The 18,438-nt window shown below is 44.5% G+C and overlaps 1 protein-coding gene across 6 annotated transcripts in view; it reads right to left on the bottom strand.

Moving 5' to 3' along the window:
* Positions 1 to 885: 885 nt before the first annotated feature.
* Positions 886 to 18,438, bottom strand: part of RHBDL3 (rhomboid like 3) — a 75,911-nt gene continuing 58,358 nt past the window's right edge. For 5 of the 6 annotated variants that reach the window (XM_075441111.1, XM_075441112.1, XM_075441108.1 and 2 more), the window contains 4 exons: positions 14,324 to 14,436; positions 11,486 to 11,586; positions 7,089 to 7,149; positions 1,646 to 6,359 (listed from right to left, as the gene is read on the bottom strand). In XM_075441111.1, the coding sequence (XP_075297226.1) occupies positions 6,088 to 6,359; positions 7,089 to 7,149; positions 11,486 to 11,586; positions 14,324 to 14,436 (547 nt within the window). In that variant the 3' untranslated portion in view covers positions 1,646 to 6,087. Of the gene's footprint in view, positions 6,360 to 7,088; positions 7,150 to 11,485; positions 11,587 to 14,323; positions 14,437 to 18,438 lie in introns of all 6 variants that reach the window. The other variant, XM_075441110.1, reaches the window with a different exon arrangement.

Here is an 18,438-nt window from a genome sequence, read left to right as displayed (position 1 = left end):
TAATGGACAAAACCCACCTTACCTTCTTGCTGGAAGTCCTCAGCTAAAGATTCAAGAGTCTCTGAAAGTTCAGGTGAGTGCAGAAAACTTAGAGCAAGAGCCGAGTCCCACATAAGGTAGCAGCGCTCTGCCTCCCCTTAGGAGTAACGAATCTGACAGGAACTGCTGCTAGTTACATCTTCATCTCTTGAAGTTACACTTTAACCCAATCTTTCCCCAAAAAACCACAAAATATTTTTCAAAATAAGCCTCCCCCTTCCACGCTGGTGGAAGGATTTTTATTTTAGTTATCTCAAAATTACTAAATCAGTTGGAGGTTTGCTGCAGAACTCCTTGGATATGTTGTTCCCACTATTAATTCAAGAGACAAGAATGTGTTGGCTCTGAGATTTTAAGACATTCAGTAGAGACTGATGTCAAAAAGAGAACAGCCCTCCTTCCCAATAAAATATTTTAAAACAGTCTAATGTACTTGGTTGTCAACGTCCCCACAGTTCTGAGGTCACTACTGCACTGAGGCATCAGCTGTCAAATAGTGGGACAAGACCTGAATTTCAATACAAGTCCCACGCTGGTTCTGTATCCTCGTTATGGATAAAGAAATAGGGAAAACAAAGAAATAAAGCAGCAGTTCACTCTCCCCTTCATCTTTTAGGCAGACACTTCTAGGGAGACTAAAAATGAGTTATCAACATCATTATTAAAAGATTACATGACAGAGCTCAAAACCAATTGCTCTTTTGTCAAATACTATCTTAACTTCAGACAAACTTATAAAACTGTCTTTGAATGTTTTTTTTCTTGGTTGTTTTTTGGCATGTGATGTAGAACAGCTCAATTTTATTAAGAAAAAAAAACAAACAGAAAACCAAAAAAACCCACCAACAAAAAAATTTAATGGATTCTGCGCTCAAATAATATCATTACAACAAAAATATACAGAATGTACACAATACAAAAATATTTGGAAACGTACCATAGAGTCTTACCTTGCAAATATCATTTTGTTTTACTAGCCCTTTACGGGAAAGTATCATTTGTTCAGCATTTTAAGGCAGGAAATTACATTGTTTAGTGCTTTGTGTTTAACACTTGGACGTGTTGTTAGCATGAGTAGCATAAGCGAAAGAAAAGCTGCATAAATCTAGCTTTATTTGCAAACTAAACAGACACTGTGGGGGAGTCAGGAGACAGTCAGCGACTAACGCATCTATTAAGCTCACTGGAAATAAAGGTACTTCTGCTACTTAAATCAGGCCTAGGGAATATTTTGTGCTCTGTGTTGCAAAGTACCCTGAAACACAAATTTTCTGTACTACTACTGGCGTTTCAGAAATACCTCATTAGAAAGCTTTTTCCAATTAAAAGGCAGTGATTAATGGTGACATTAAAAATACATTTACCTTTAAACAAGCCTGGTTTCTGTCTTACGTGCGATTCTTTCTTTATAGAGCTGCAAAAAGCACTGTTTTCCTTTATAACCAGCTCTTCGCATCAGTGATTGCAGCAGGAATTTTTGAGTCGTGTCACAGAGCACTGTAGAGCAGCCGCTACTATAACAGACACGGAACAGCAGCAAAATTCAAAGAGGCTAAAACCCCAGAGGTGCTGGCCTTTGTTCTCTGGATCCCAGTTTGCCTCCAGAGGTTGCTGGTGTTCAACTGCATCCACATTCTCCAGTTCCAGTTTGGGTACAGCCAGTGGATGGGGTTTCCAAAGCAATTGAGCTGAGCTTGAATCTATGTAAACAGATAGACTTTGAGCTCTTTATTCACTGAAGTATGTGTGAAAGTCCCACCCACGATGCTGTGAGACTAAATATTGGCACAAAACAGCAGCTGTCTTGTAAGGTCAGCAGATAGCTGTTATTTCAGTACCAGCTCTAAACGTGTCAGATTCCATCCTTCGTACCCCAGTTCAAATTGATCTAACCTGATTTCAAACATACGGGCAGCACAGTCCATCAGAAGGAACAAGGTCTTGGGAAACAGAATCCCTGAGCTATACTTCTAGTCCAGCAGCCTCAGGTAATGACAATTTCTCTGGCCCTCCCCTTCTCCATTGATAAAATACTGCTAGAGGAGCACGTAGTGAAGAATCACAACGTGCCACATTAAGTGCTAAAATCCCTCATCAACTGATAGGGAAAAAGTGACATGAGATGTTGTCTTAAGAACTCAGCAAAAGTAAATTCATCAGCATTTTTACGACCCCTCTACACCTTACTCTGTTCTGAGCTTGTTTCTGGTAACCTCCTCTCCCATCACTCCATGACAACCCTCCCCCTCCTCCTTCCTATATTACCACCGAGGTGTGCAAAATTAATCTCTACCTGCCTCCAAGCATTTAGGAATAAAAGGTGCAATTTGCAAGCCCCGTGGACTTTGATCTGCTTGGCTCTCCTCCTCCATCTTCAGCCACAGCTGGCTGAGCCCTTCTCCCATCTCTCCTCCGGGACGAGGGTCAGCAAGAGGCTCACCCCGTCCGGGCACTCGCCGTGCTGCCGGCAGATGTCCCTGAAGGAGCTCTACAACCAGCACCCCAGGCTCTCCCACTCCGCAGCACCACTCCCCATACCCATCCTCACAGGACCAGTGCTGCAATATACTTACTAAATCAGAACTCCAGCACAGAAATGGCATTTTTTTCCCCCCGGGTGCTGTGTCCTCACTCAAGGACATAAGCATAAAATAGCTTCCCCTAACTGTTCAACCTGTGCATTGGTAACAGTCCTGCCTTTCGCTCTAGCGTTGTGCGTCTGTAAGATTTAAGAGATTCACATTTTATCCGACTGATGTAAAATCCTGGCAGCAGCTGAAATAAAACCAAAACAATCACCAAAACCAGTCCCTCTGTGGATGGCTCCTTCAGGAACATGTTTGCTGACTGTGACAAGGTGGAACCACAAATGAGCAGGATGGAGAATATTACACCTCCAACACAAGCCAGCAGCTTCAAGGACATCTGGAGGTAAAAGAAAAGCCCGTCTGCTATTAGCTCTCTGGTGCTGCAGCACTGTGGCACTCTTGGGTGCATCAGAAAACAACATAAGTGGGTTTCCTGATACTCTGTAAAAACATAAGTTTTCACAGGGTAATTTTCATGATGAAAAAAATAATTACAAAAGCTTAAGCACTTTGTACTGCTCCTGACTCCATGAACAAACAGGCTCTGTGTACCACCTGCTCTATGCATGGGAAGAGCTATCAGCTGCGACAAGCACAAATGTGAGTAGGTTTCATTTCTTCACCCACAATAAATCTAGCACTGCTTTAAATTCTGGCCTTTCTGATCCCCAGGGTTGCTTGTAGACTTGCTCAGACAGGGCATGGGGACACAGTGTGGAAGTCAGAAAGATGAACAACAGTTTAAAAGAACAAGTCATAAGCTCAACCTCAGAGCCGTTTTCAATGAGTTCATGTAAACTATGTTTATCTATGGATAAGGGACCAAAGAAGGGTGCCTGGATTACTCTGTTCAGCTCCCTTCTATTCCTGAGCAGAGGGAAGCATATGTAGGCCATGGTCAGGCTGATGAAGAAACTGGTGGCCCTTAAACTTACAGCTTGCTGCTTCACCCCAGAGCACATCACTGGCAAGCACAGAAATCTTTCCTGAGGAGAAACTAATAGACATTAAGCAGCTTTCAGTTGAGAAAGCAAAAATAAAAGTCAGTAGTGCATACTATACTCTGGTAAGTTATAGGCAAAATAATCTGGGGTTTGTTGTGACTGAAATTTTCTACAAAAATTTTCAAAGTTTTCCTAAAACTTCCAGGGTAACTCCCATTTCTGCTCACCTCTGATTTAAAGGCATCTATAATCAGAAAGGCTTAGCAATAGGTGAGGAAAGGAACGTCCTCCTTAAGTGTTAACCATGCTTCTGCCAGCACTCTCCTAGCTCCCTGCTCTCCTGCTGCTCCCCAGGGAGATGATCTCCACCGCTACAAAACTCAGTGGCCAGCTCCTGACCTGAAACGATGCATGCAAACTCTCACGACTGCTTTGATCTGGACCCAAACTGCAGAGGTAAAATGGCACGGGGAACCAATGCCCTTCTCCAAAATGAACAGAGCTCTGATCTTTATCCCTTCCTCTAGTTCCTTGATCTGAGGGCCCATGAGCAACGTACTAGTCATGCAGAACAACCAAGGTGTGGCTGCTCTCAAAGATATCATTCCTGTGCACAAAGGTGGCAAAAATTGTTTCTTTCGCAGGTAAGGCTTATTCCAGGCTGTAGAAATACTTATTTTCTCCCCCCTCCCTTTCCTTGAGGTAACAGGAGTTTTACTAGTGCATACTGTGGGAGCAGAACTTCACCCTTCCAACGAGAGTTTTCCCATAAGAGGCAAAGAAGGGGGCAGCCGATAAGCACTTGTGAATGTGCCCTCTAGAAAGAGAGACTCCTACTAGTTTGTGGTATCATCTGGCAGCACCGACTACACAGCTGAGACAATGAAGCCCACGATACCGAGACATTTTGCTCCAGAGCAAACACAACTGCTGCAGTGCCTGTGAGATGTGCTGTGGAAGGCGCTGGTGGCTGGTGCCTGGGCAGCAGTATGCAAACAGAAAAAAGAAAGAAAGGAGATAGTCTAGAGTGACTCCTACGGCTGCTTTATCCAGGCCATCAAACTAGGTGGGTAAAGGGGAGAGAAAAGGAGGGCATTCACATTCTTGGACTGGAGTTTGGCAGCTCTCTAATGTGAGAAGCAAAATAACAGCAGCACCTTACAGAAAAGTGTACTTATAAGCACTGCTTGTGCTACGGATGTTCCAGCCTGGTCCCCAGGTCCGCGCAGGCAGCTGTACGGACTGTGCTACTGACCAGTTACAGACTGCTAAAACCTGGGTTGGCCAATGTTCAAGAAAAAGGCCTCATTGCAACGAAGTGTTGCTTGGAGCCCTTGAACGTCCATTGCCTCAGGGAGAGGCATCCTCAAAATTTAGCAGTCACTTTGAAAACAGTTTTCTCAGTTTCACAATGATCGCTGTAACACTCTTTACGCTTCCATGGGAAACCAGTGCTACGCACATCCTGATTTAACTCCACTGACTTCAGTGGACAGATTTGGCCCCAGACGGACTGTATGGCTGTAAAGACTGGCTAGTTCCCATCCTGCGCTGCGGTAGGTGATCCTGGTCCCACTTTTCTAGTAAGAACCTGTTGGAAGAGTTGAGATCCTTGCTAGGAGCTCACTGCAGACCAGGCGTTAGATTAACATGTCCAGAAACAAAGTAAGAAGAAACAGCACCTGATTGTCAGCTCATAAAAATGCAGTAGAACATTTGCCCTCCTTTTCTCCATCCCTCAGAAAAAGAAATCCCAGTCACACCCTCTAGCCACAGCAGGCTGGGGAGAAAAAAAAAAATTAAAATCAAGTCAAACATGCATGGTAAAAGTCACCTCTTCCTGGGTGTCCACAACAGTCTAAGAGTTCCCAAGGTTTATAGTGCAATTTTATTTGACCTGTAGTTGAAGACCAGTCTCCATCACTTTGGGTGATCAAGTTCTGCTGATTCCTTTGAAAGGTGCATAAGACAGGCTTCACCATAGGCTAAAATATCTTAGGAACCATTCAAGTAATTAGACAGTGGCACTGGTATGGCTGAACAGTCAGATGTGTCCGTAGAAACCAAACCCAAGCTGCCTTGCGAGTACCATGCAAGTCTCTAATTAGTAAATGTCTGCTCTTATTCCCTTTTAGTGTTCAGTAACATTGAGGAGATTCATTCAACAACTGGCCATAATTCCAGCACTGACCTGGAAAATACAAATATCTCATACAAAACATTGACGTGTGCTAACAAACCAAGTGGTAAGTGCCCAGGTACAAGCTGCCCAGCGGGAGCCCTGGCAGTGGAGAAACTGCAGGGTCCAGCCAGCCAGCGTTACAGCACTTGCTAGGTTTTTGAACAAACTGATCAGCCCATTCTTTCGAGAGATCCTTAAGCATCTCCTCCAGCACACACTTGTGTTCAAAAGAATCATCCTCCCCTAAGTTAAATATAAAAATAGATCCTCCATCTTCATTCATTTAACATAGCTGACAGATGACTTCCGCTCTCAAGTTTTCTGTCCCATGTTTTCAAGGAGGGGGAGGTAGCTTTAGATCCAACAGGCTGTAGGCAAAAATGTTCCAGAAGATGGCAAACATGACAAAAATTACATAAATAGAAAGGAAGATCCACCATAAAGTCTGATCTTGGAGTCTCTGCTCATAGTTCCTCAGGATGATGACACCAAGGGTGATTCCAACCATCACCCCTCCCAGGTGAGCCATGAAGCTGGGGTGTGGGCACGGTGGGTAAGCGGAGGGGTGGAATCGCAGCCATACCGCTCTTCCAAATTCAAAGCTCACTGGAACAAAGCACGAAAACAATATGAATTGTCTAGGTCTATTCCTTCTTAAGTCCATATTGCAGGCAGCGCTGCATCCCTGGAGAGACTGAGAGGGAGAAACTGCCTTGTACGGTGAGCGTAGGGAAGTGGGGAAGCCATGGCTATGTAAGGCTTAGAGGGCCCAGGCATGAGGTCTCCTCAGTGGCTGGTAAGTGGTTTGGGTTCATGGGAGTGCAGACAGGTGGGGGAATATTCACCTTCCAAAATTCATACCAGAACCATAAAAAAGAGTCAGACTTTGAAGACAATTTTCTGTGATGAATACACGGCCTAGTTTCCCTTGTCGTGCCATCCTAAGGATATGGCTGGAAGATAATTCATTAACGCGTGTATAATGCTGTTGCCATCCCATATAGGAAGTGCTCTAGGAAACCTAAGCATTATCATTACGAAAGCATTGCTTGTTTGCTAATTCAAAGATGAGACGTTTAAGTCCCAGGTCTTCATAAATGCCACAAGCTACAGATGCTGGCTAACAACAAATTCCCATTTACAAATACTTGTGCTGAAAGCCAAAATCTGCATTTGAGAGTGATGCGGTTTCTGCTGCAAAAAGGTCCAGTTGCAAGCTCCTACCAAAATTGCTAAACTGCTGCAAAGTCAAAACTCTCTGAATCAGCACGAGCTCTTATGACAAGGACAAACAAAACAAGATTGCATGTGCGCCAAGTATTGCATGATACTTACTACAGATCAAGGCAACAGCCATGCGCAGCAGTTTGAATTGGCACTTCATTCCTGACCAGTTCTGGAAAAGACACAAGGAAAACAAAGTGATGCTGCATACAGACCTGGAGGGATTTGACATTCAGATCTGCACTGGAAGAGCATCAAGGACGACCATCCCTTGAAACAAACCCTTTTCATTGCCTTTGCCACCTGGCTGTGAACTCTCCACTCAGCACTCCAAACACAGGCCTGTCAATCCCAGAGAATATAACCATAAAGGATAAATTAGAGACATGTCCAAGTTATGGACAGTCCACAACTTCTTTACCTGGCAGTCTTACTGACTTTCCTTGCCCGAGATCCAGCTGGTGTGGCATGGTCCTTGGCTGGCCTTGCCATTCTCCGTTCTTCAGACAGACTAATTTTTAACACGTTAGTATGATGTTTCACCTTAAATTCTGACTCCTGAAAATATGTGAATTTACCCACCCTGTGCAACCCTGCTGTATTCGGCCACATCAAATAAACTTATGTTAAGTAGTACCTAGCATTCAACACAAGCGTCATTCTGGTTAACATTGCACAGCTCATCATTATTCACTTGGAAGCCCAACACTGTCACCCATCACACAATTTCTCAGTGCATTCAAGCCCTACTGCACTTTCCCAGTGTTACTGCCTGTACTTCAGGCTCCCTGAAATTCTGCAACTCAGATCTTCTGCAGAGCACACACAAAAAATAAAGACCTCGATTAAAGCATACCAAGGAAACAGTACAGAAAGAAGCCTGGATTTGGCCTGCTCTTTCTTCAGGCTCGGTCATTAATCAATATAACGGAATAAGAATCTCTGAATTATAGTCAGAAACCTGGGAGAAATGTTTAAATTCCTCCGTTTCCACTTGCACAAAATTTCCAAGCAGAAAAAGAGATCATGTTCTGAGGAACTCAGATGTATGACAACACTATTATTATTATTATTGACTAATGAAAGCAGTATGAGATACCAAGCTAGCCAGGTTTCTTACAACAAACTCCCTGTTCATCACACTGAAGGAACAAAAAAAATGAAACAAACCAACTTGTAAACTTTTCAGCCTAACTATAATGGCACCCAGTGACTTATCAGCCTGCTGAAGAAATATTCTGCAATACATATGACTTATATTCAAGTTTTATGTGGGATGTGTCCATAAATCACTTCTGTGACTGCAAAAATGTAATCTCTACAAAAGAAGTAACTCATCTGCTCTCTCAGCAGAGACATCTAACCCAGTCAGAAGGCTCTGAACTCATGCTGATTAACACTGTGCTGCTTCCTTCAGTTTTCATTTCCATGTAGCTGTTTCGAATTCCTCCCCTCCCTCTTTTCTTAGGGTGACATGCTTTATTGCTTTTCCCTGTTGGTTATTTTATGTATTTAATTCCAAGAATATTTATTTTTACAAGCAGGAATGTTTTCATTTCCTTCGGTTACCAGGAGGCACAAGGGCGCAGAAGATTCAACAGACCCTCCCCGCAACGGTCCCTCCTCTTCCCAGCACACTCAAAGCACCTGTGCAAGACTGCGTGCTTTCCCAGCAAGTGTCCAGCATGTCTTTTAGCATCATAGCCAGATATTAAGTGAGCAGAGAGAGAAAAGAGGGGGGAAAGAAAAGCAAGAAAACTCCACCAAAAAGGGAAAGGCAGTAAATTTCAGACAAGAAAAGAGGCAGCGGATAGTGGAGAAATATAGATGCTAAGGTAGCAATTACTAAATAGATTTGGAGGACACCAATGAGTAGTGAAATGACAGGTCACTCTGCAGTGTTTTAAGAAGTCTGGGAAGGTATCTGGTGAAGAGTCTCCACACACCTCTGGCAGAGCCTGTTCCTCTAAAGCAAACCACAACTTCCTCCAATGTCACCCTCTGACCCTGCGAATCTCAGTGTAAAGACACCTTGTGTCTGCATGACCACCCTGCGAGATGGAAGAAACTCCCTCCTGCTTCAGTTGGCCCAGCGTCAGGGAACACAAATCATACTGAAAATAACTGTACATAAGGAGGCATTTCGCCAGTAGAAACCCTCTGGTATAGGGGTGGCCCCTCTCCTCCACTCCCTGATTTCTCTGCCAGCCACTCAGACTGTCCTAATTTGGCAACAGCCCCCAGCTCATTCATGCTCCCAAAAGCTTGAAGGCAGCAAAGTAGACCTACTCTGCTCAGGAAAGCACTCACTTCCCCTGGTCCCAGCTGCTACAAAGGCTGCCTGGAGCAGCATCGTTGTGGGTCGCAGCCCACGCCTGCTGACTTGACTGCATACAAGCATTAAATATAAGGTTTCCTTTTAGGCTTGACACAAGGACCACCACACACACACACATGTTTTCCAGCACCCACATAACAGACCTTCTGTGTCCACTGCAGCTGACACGCATTATCTTCCCACTCAGATCCCAGGGGAAGCTGCATTACCATCGTTTTTATGGTTATTCTGCTCTGACATTGCTGGTACAGGACAGACATACAGCCCTGTACCACCACACACAAATCCTAATCTCAGCAAAATCAGCTCTCTCAACAAAGCCATTTTTGCCCAGCAGTAAGCTTGGGAGTCACACAGGCAGATCTGCTGGGCTTTGCCACCACCTAGCTGAGGATCTCAGATGAGCTCCTGTTTCTAGGTCTTAGCAGAATGACGCTGCTGGTATTACTGACCTTTGTAAAGTACTTCATCAGGTGAAATTGCAAAAAGATGCATTACTAGTACGCCCAGGGTTCAGCTTCAGTCTGGGTTTTACAAATGGAGATGAGGGATATTCTGCACACAAATCCACCAAATACTGAATTTCCTTAGGTACCCTCTAAGATTACACAGTGCATGCAGACAGAAACAAATCTGCAACTTCTGCAGAGCCAGTCAGCAACTTTTCCAAACATTTGTCAGTCCTCGCAAGGAGAGCTGATCGTCTGGACAATCTGACAAGCCTTGGATTACCAGCATCTTTGGCTTCTCCCGGCAAGCTTCCAGTCATCAGGATACCAAGCCACCAACTGCAGGGTAACATTTCCATGCCAGGACCACACCACTGAGACAAGACTCTCAACTGGGGCAAGCTCTGAATGACCAACAGCTGGCTCAGGCCTGCTTTACCAACCTGATCTCCTTCTATGACCAGGTGACCCGCCTAGTGGATGAGGGAAAGGCTGTGGATGTTGCCTACTTGGACTTTAGTAAGGCCTTTGACACTGTTCCCCACAGCATCCTCCTGGAGAAACTAGCTGCCCAGGGTTTGGATGGGTGTACTCTTCGCTGGATAAAGAACTGGCTGAATGGCCAAGCCCAGACAGTGGTGATGAATGGAGTCAAATCCAGCTGGCGGCCGGTCATGAGTGATGCCCCAGGGCTCAGTTTTAGGTCTGGTCTTGTTTAACTTCTTTATCAATGATCTGGATGAGGGGATTGAGTGCTCCCTCAGTAAGTCTGCAGGTGACACCAAACTGGAGAGGAGTGTTGATCTGCTTGAGGATAGTAAGGCTCTGCAGAGGGATCTGGACAGGCTGGATCGATGGGCCGAGGCCAACTGTATGAGGTTCAACAAGGCCAAATGCCGGGTCCTGCACTTGGGTCACAACAATCCCATGCAGTGCTACAGGCTTGGGGAGGAGTGGCTGGAAAGCTGCCTGGCAGAAAAGGATCTTGGGGTGCTGGTCGACAGCCAGCTGAACAGGAGCCAGCAGCGTGCCCAGGTGGCCAAGAAGGCCAATGACATCCTGGCTTGTACCAGGAATAGTGTGGCCAGCAGGAGTAGGGAGGGGATCGTGCCCCTGCACTCGGTACTGGTGAGGCCACACCTCGAGTACTGTGTTCAGTTTTGGGCCCCTCACTGCAAGAAGGACATTGAGGGGCTGGAGCGTGTCCAGAGAAGGGCAACGAGGCTGGTGAGGGGTCTAGAGAACAAGTCCTGTGAGGAGCAGCTGAGGAAGCTGGGGCTGTTTAGTCTGGAGAAGAGGAGGCTGAGGGGGGACCTTATTGCTCTCTACAGCTACCCAAAAGGAGGTTGTAGTGAGGCAGGTGTTGGTCTTTATCCCAAGTAACTAGCGATAGGATGAGAGGCAATGGCCTCAAGTTGCGTCAGGGGAGGTTTAGATCTGATATTAGGAAAAATTTCTTTACTGAAAGAGTGGTCAGGCATTGGAACAGGCTGCCCAGGGAGGTGGTTGAGTCACTATCCCTGGAGGTGTTCAAAAAACGTGTAGATGTGGCACTTTGGGATATGGTTTAGTAGGAATGGTGGTGTTGGGTTGACAGTTGGACTTGATGATCTTAGAGGTCTTTTCTAGCCTTAATGATTCTATGATTCTATTTGCAATCCCTTTAGGCCACCAGATCTGGCTCACTTCCGAAGAGGTTTGACAGTCATTCTGGTACTCACCATGACTATATTTGCCAAGTGAGCTGAGACAAGAGCATACACTCCTCCAGAGGAACCCACCACAGGCGCAGTCATATCAGCTACTGACACTGCCAGGGACCCTGGGAGAAAGAACAAGGGTTTGTGACAACTGCCAGCCAAATACACACACCCTCTCTCCCACCCTACATCCCTGCTACTGCCTGTTTTGTGCTAATTGCTGCAGGTCAGTAATGTACAGATGAAGAGAAGGGGTGGGGGGGAAGGAATCAATTGACTTGTGAAGCTAACCCTGTCCTGTAGTACTGCCAAGACAGTGACTGATTCTTTTGTACCTACTTTGAAAGCAGCCAAGCAAGGCAAGCAAGGCAGCGACGTATCTTCAAACCTATGCTGCAAAAAGGCACATCTTGATTAAAATAAAAAAGAAGTAGAAGACAGATAGATGTCTGTTTTGTTCCTCACCTGAAGACAAAATAGAAGTAGCTCCCACACTGGCAAGACAAATATTTGCACAGTGAGAAGGAACTGAGGACTTGTAACTTAGTACGGGCCTCTGATCAAAGCACAGCCTGTTACTTATAAAACTTTAAACTAGCTAAAAATAACCTGGATGGAGGCAGCAAACACAAGATAGCAAAATGACAGGTTAATCACATAAAGACACCGCTAATAACAACACATCCAAACACAGATACTGCTTCTCCTTATCCCAGTTGGAGGCTTGGATCTGCTCAAAGCTCCTTTCACTGCAAACTTTAAGAGTAATTTCAGAGAGACAGAGAGACAAAGGCCGACTTGGTGTCACAAGGCAGGGATAATGAAGATCTTTGCGATGAGCGGCAATGGGAAAAAGACACAATGGCAAATCTTGAGGGAGTCCTCAGTAGTACCGAATGTAACAAACTTCTTTGCTAATTGCTCAGCTGATTCTGGGTCAAGAAAGTGCTGAGGTTTCACCAGCCAACTCTGCTGATAGCTCCCTCCTTCATTGTATGGCCCTGAGACTTCTCAGCTCTTAAACACTGCCATTAAGAAAAAAGCTAGTAAGAACTTCAGAAAGGAGTAATTAGAACTTGCAGTTAAGTCCTTGGACACTGCACTGAGCATATACCTTCAGTCTCGATCTCAGTATCAACATGTCTTCTTAGTAAAGCCAGGCAAATGACAAAAAGCCCCCATAAAAGTAGGGAGTGGCCATTGTGGCCTGTGTCTACATTTTACTGTTTATTTCTGATTGTTTAGGAGCTGTGTTATCTTTATATTGCCAGATCCTCAGCATAAGTATGCCTCTTTATCTCTCTCCTGGCACACATCGAAAACATGATTAATAACTGGCTAACAACTCAAACAAGCAAGGATATCACGGGATTCTTTCCTGTGTGGGACTGTTTGGTCACATTTGTAGTTCCATCCTATGCTAAAAAGGGAAGTTTTCCCTTCCCATTTGGGACTTTCTTCCACAATTTAGGTCATAAGGTGTGAAAGGCAAGTTTATGAGGATGCGACAGCTTCTCTGAGAAAAAAAATATGGCATCATTTGTGTAGCACAAATGAACCAATAATGCCAGCGGGGCTCGTGAGCCTTACTCAGGCACTGGCTACAAGCCTCCAGAGCTCTGGGTGTTCAGCCCAGACCAACACCCACTAAAACCTGCCTCTGGCCCTGCGGACCCTGCCAGCAAGTCCACGGTCACAGGAATCTGCGAGGCAGCCAGCAACTCGCAGCGCTCGCCTAGGCTCAACTGCAGCAGATTCAATGCTAACTTGCTTCGCTTACCTGGCACAGGTGTGCGATGCGTATTTACACATACATAAATGAAGCCCCAGGGTTTGGTGCATGGATTCATGTAGAAAAGCTGATGGAGAAAAGTCTAGAAAGCTGCAGATTGGGGACTACTGTAGTGCATATTAAGATAACAGGCAAGGGACAGTGGAGCTGGTCTGCTAACTCCTTTCTCTGCATTAAATAGCGTGGTGTTTGTACCATGCCTAGTCCTGTGCCCTAGTCCCATTATTCTCTCCACAGTCTCTTTCCCAGAGTATAGGATTTCTTAGTATCCAGTGCAGCCCACTTTACAAAGGCTTTATCTGCTCATTACGGAAAAAAATAACATTACGTAGCTGGAAAAAACCCCAAACCATAAATCTTGAACTAAGGCAGTCAATCGTTGCCTGAATTCCACTGTGAAGCCCTTGACTGTTCTCACACTCTCCTTCTGTTTTAATTAGATGTTGATCTATTGTCAGCTAACTTCTATCACCTCCAAACTTCTGGAAATGCCAAACATAAATAAAAGCAATACAGTACAAACTCAAATAAAAAAATATTAATCCATCAAACCCCATGGTTTCATGATGAAATGAATTTCCAGATTCCTGTGCACTGCTCACAACCTACAACCAAATAAGTCTTGCTTACTCGGGCTGTAGAAAGCAGACAGCACAGTAAAAATGCAGAAAGAACTGGCACAGGACCTGGAAAAACAAACAAACAAAAAGACTCTTCACGGAGGGATGCCTGTGATGCCACCTTCTTCTAGGCCTCTGTAGGACACAAGAGGAAAGTCACAGCATGACCTCCACATTCAGGAAGACCATCTAAAGCAAGGCTATTTTAAAGTAACAGGTTGTTGGGTTTTTTTAGCAGGTCTCCTAAACCCAAAGCCTATGGCTAGTTAGAAACAGATGTCAAGTTGTAGCATATTTCCCACTTCCAGCCTCCAAAAGAATTTCAACGCACAGAAGATCAATGATTGCTCTTCTCCTACGGCCAAATGTCACAATCTCCTACACAAAAGCCAGTACAGACCATTTTCTGATGCTTCTCCATCAGGGGCATCCAGAGGTGTCACCTACCTGCCACAACTCCAGCAACGTACACAAAACTGATCCTCGCAGCTCCATGCACCATTTCCAGGGGAACCCCAACCAAGAGCTGAAGGACAACATTAAGTCCAAGGTGTTCTATCCTGTGGCAAGGAAAAACAACAGTTGTCCTCTTATCTAACTCTTTGTCTCCCTTCTCTACCCTTGAGACAGAGATATCTTGGAAAGGAAATCAAATAGCACCTGCTTCATGAAAGTAGATTGTAACACTGACAAAAATAATGGTTCCTGAAAAAAATCAGACAGAGCTGTGATATTTCTTCCCTCCTCGCTGCTCATTGTCTTTTTCATATCCACCCAGGTCCTTTCAGCAAAAGACCTCGTAGCATGTTTGGTTCTTAGTCAGTTTTTTTTTTTTTTTTTTTTAAAGTAAATAGAGGGTTTGAAGAAGTTAAATGTCCAAAAAAAGCAACAAGATGGCAGCAGAGCCTGGAACAGAAGCCAAAAACTTGACCTGCTCCTCTCTTCTCCTCTCCTAATGATACAGCCTTTCCCTGCGCATACTACACTGCATGATGGGGAACAGATATTAAGTCAAGAGAAGGTAAGCCTAGCAGTCCCAAGACAGTTGCCATTTCCTTATGACACATAATGCTGCTTTACTGTTTGTGCTATCTGACCCTCACCCTTTTCTGCTGTGCCTACTTCAACATGATCTTGGTCAGAATGGGAAGCAGAGGGTATTTTTAGCTCTGGTTAGATGCCCAGTGAGACACAAGGTGTATTCACTGAAGCTCTCTGCTCATGTACCCTTGGTCCCATTACAGTCAATTGCAAAACTCCAATTGAACACAACTGGAAAAGCTGGGCTGAGACTAGACCTGTAGAAACCCCGCTGTGCACATCCAGACAGGCAGGACCACTTGCAGCCTAGAGGTAGAGAGTGTGACTGCTAAGACGTGCATATTTGATGAAGGCTCCAACACAGCAGTTTTCTCCTGTGTTGAATCAATAGTTTCAAAGCAAGTTCTTTGTTGTTCTAATCAATAGTACTTAACAAAACCACCTTGCTACTTCTCAGAGCTCTACACAAATATTTACCCATGCCTCTGTCATCTGCAGGACCTTCCAGTGATGTAACAACAGCACCAGGCCCCTGAACAGGGTCCCTCTCCACGCTGCGCTAGTGTCTGAGATTTACCCTGGGCTCTCAGGGCTGTGACCTTGCTGAACGGCCACACCACACCAGACCCTGGGGTACAGTGCTTTCTGTACGGGGAGTGCTTGAATCTGCTGACAAAGCAGGTGGGCCTAAGCAACACAGTGGTACCCTTAACACAGAAGGCTAGCATCTTTGGGGCGAAAAAGCATAAAATAGCTAATGCATTGAAAATCTACTTCCTATTTTATACAAGAAAAGGATTGTTCACAGACAGCCACTAGCAATCGTTGGTTTAAGTTATATGCATTTTCACTGTTTTGGTCTTTCTTCATGTTACCATAGCAATTTCCCATATACATCAGAGAAAAACGCTGATGGTGAGATGCAGTAATGACAGAACACTCTCACAAATGAGAATTTAAAGTGTGACCAGAAAAAACTGCTAGAAATGATACTGCAGGAAACAGTCCTTTCTGGATATCATAATAGGTTTGTTTCCACTGAATTTCTCTCCAAGGATAAATTTCTCTCCTACACAGGACATCCAGCACTGCAATTTGTCATCATGGGAAACTGCTGCACGTAACTGAGTGTTTCTATTACGCTGCTCAAGACTTTTGAAGCCACTGGGCATGGGCATATTCTGGCACCTGTTCTGATCCTCATGTTCACAGAACTCAGGAACTAAATTCGGAATAACCAGCAAAGGTCAAACTGAGATCACAGAGAAGAGTTAAAGCGTCTAAGTGCCCTTTTACAGAGGGGAGGGAAGCAGTTTTGGCTGGCACGCAGTCAACGCAGGCAGCACCTGACATTTTCACACAAAGCATTGGGTCTTATTTTTTCAAAGGAAGCTTTTCTAAGAGCTCAGCAAAGTTTATCCTAGACTCTACAGTGACTGCCCTGACTCACAGCTGTTCTTAAAAGACTTTCCAGGAGCAATCCCATTCACTTCTCCTCCCCACCATGCTAAGAGCTTTGAAGGCTCCACAGTCAATAAGCACCCATAAAATATAATTAGCCTTTGCCAGTGCTGAATGCGTCATTCTTGAAATGACAATTTCACTGATTTATTAGAGACTTTCTCCCAAATAAATGGGACTGAGCATCAATGCAAGTCATTAGTTATGGCAGTGTTACAAATGCGTGGGCCCCAGATAATCAACGTCTGCTTTCCATGAAAGCAGAAGGGCAGAATTTACAACTTTAACTGCCTTTTCAGCCCTTGACAAAGCTCCCTCCACCAGGACCAACATGCAGCCCGTGCATTTTTGGAATCTTTCTAGAGGCACAGATAGCCAAGCCTTAGCAACTACTGTCTTCTCGGACACCTTCCGGCTGTCACTTGCTCTTCAAAAAAGCAGACCAAGTGCACTAAATTAAGGAGCAGTCCACATTACCATTTTAAAGTCTCAGCTGGAAACAGTATAACAATAGACCCCCATGGCATTGTGTTAGCCTCTCGTTTGAAAACGAGAGGAGAATGAAGGCCTTCCACTAACAAACGTTATTACCTTTCCAAGATTTATCTCTTCTCCTGATATGAAAGGAGCTTAACACAGAGAAGTTTGCAATAAATGAACATTTAGCCTAACTCCAGATAAATGATGGCATTTATTGTTCCAGCGGGGCTCTCCACTGTTTTGAAGGCTATGTAGCTAAAAAGCTTGGAATCCATCACAAAAACAATGAGTCTCATGCACACCACCTTTCCTACTGTTCATCTCCGAGCCAGCCACAGACATGAAATAAACCCAAGCTATTTTTCAGTCAGTAAGTGTGAAGGATGCCAAAGTACTGCCTGCTACAGGAAAGAGTGACCTTGCACAGGTTAGGAAAGCATGCCACAGGTGATACTGGAAAAGATTTACATTTAAATGCTGCAAAAATTGTCCTTCTGCAGGTCTTTCTCTTCAAATGCACCCCAAAGCAATCTGCGGTTACAGAAGTGATACAGCAGAACACCACCACTACCAGAAGAAAACCCAGATACAAATTAGCTAACATTAGTTAAAAATCAAGTGTTTCTTCGTTTTACAAGACCAGTTTTCCCCACATCCTCAGCGATGGAAACTTCCAATTCTCATTTTACATAACCAGCCTCACATCTAAGCTGAACAGTCTCCATTTGCAGATTGAAACTTGTATACAATGGACTTTTTGGAGGGATTTAGCATGCAGAGTACAGATGTTGCCATGTTCAGAAGTTTCATCTATAATTTTTTCCTACTCTCCGCTTAGGTAGAATCTGTTCTGTGCTATGATTTTTACCCAGAGATCTGGGGCACATCTTGTGCTCAAGGGCAGTTATGGACAGAAGCAGTTATTCCATGGCAGAGACATTAGTATGTTTTCCATCAGAGACATTGAAAAAGGAAAAGATCAGCTTGATCTTTCTGGCCTTTCATAGGAGAACATTGAATGATGGGCATACAGGCTTTCTATTTAAGAACAAAGGGTCTTTATCCAGTTTCAAACTACAAACTACTGCTAAAAAGCTTGTTGCTGTGATTTTTCAATGACAGAACTAAAGAAAATTGCAATTATCTGCCAGGAATGTGTGAAGATAATGATCTGAGAAACTACTCAGAGGGGTTAGAGTGTTCTGTACAGGGATGAACTTTCCTGTGACACTCACTCATCACCATGGCATCACAAACATCACACAAATAAGTCTCTCTGAATCTTGGGAGGACTAGCACAGTCGAGAAGCACAGAGTTAGAATCCCCAAGCCTTGTATTCTCTTCCCAAGTCTGCTACATACCTCCCATGGGATGAAGGAGAATTCATTTTACTGTGCACCTTCATTTTGCATTTTGCGTTAGATGGACCATTCTCTGTCCATCTGGTCAGTCGAGATTGTCAGCTCTTCACAAACACTGGTGTATGTACAGTGTGTACAAAATGGGAGTTCAGTCTTGACTCAGGCTTCTAGGCATTATCTCAGTCCCTACAGAAGGGACAACATTACTAAGTAATGAC

Source organism: Opisthocomus hoazin, chromosome 21 (assembly GCF_030867145.1).
Source record: "Opisthocomus hoazin isolate bOpiHoa1 chromosome 21, bOpiHoa1.hap1, whole genome shotgun sequence".
Taxonomy (NCBI): Eukaryota; Metazoa; Chordata; class Aves; order Opisthocomiformes; family Opisthocomidae; genus Opisthocomus; species Opisthocomus hoazin.
The sequence above is the reverse complement of the archived record's forward strand: the minus strand, read 5'-3'. Positions and strand labels throughout refer to the sequence as shown.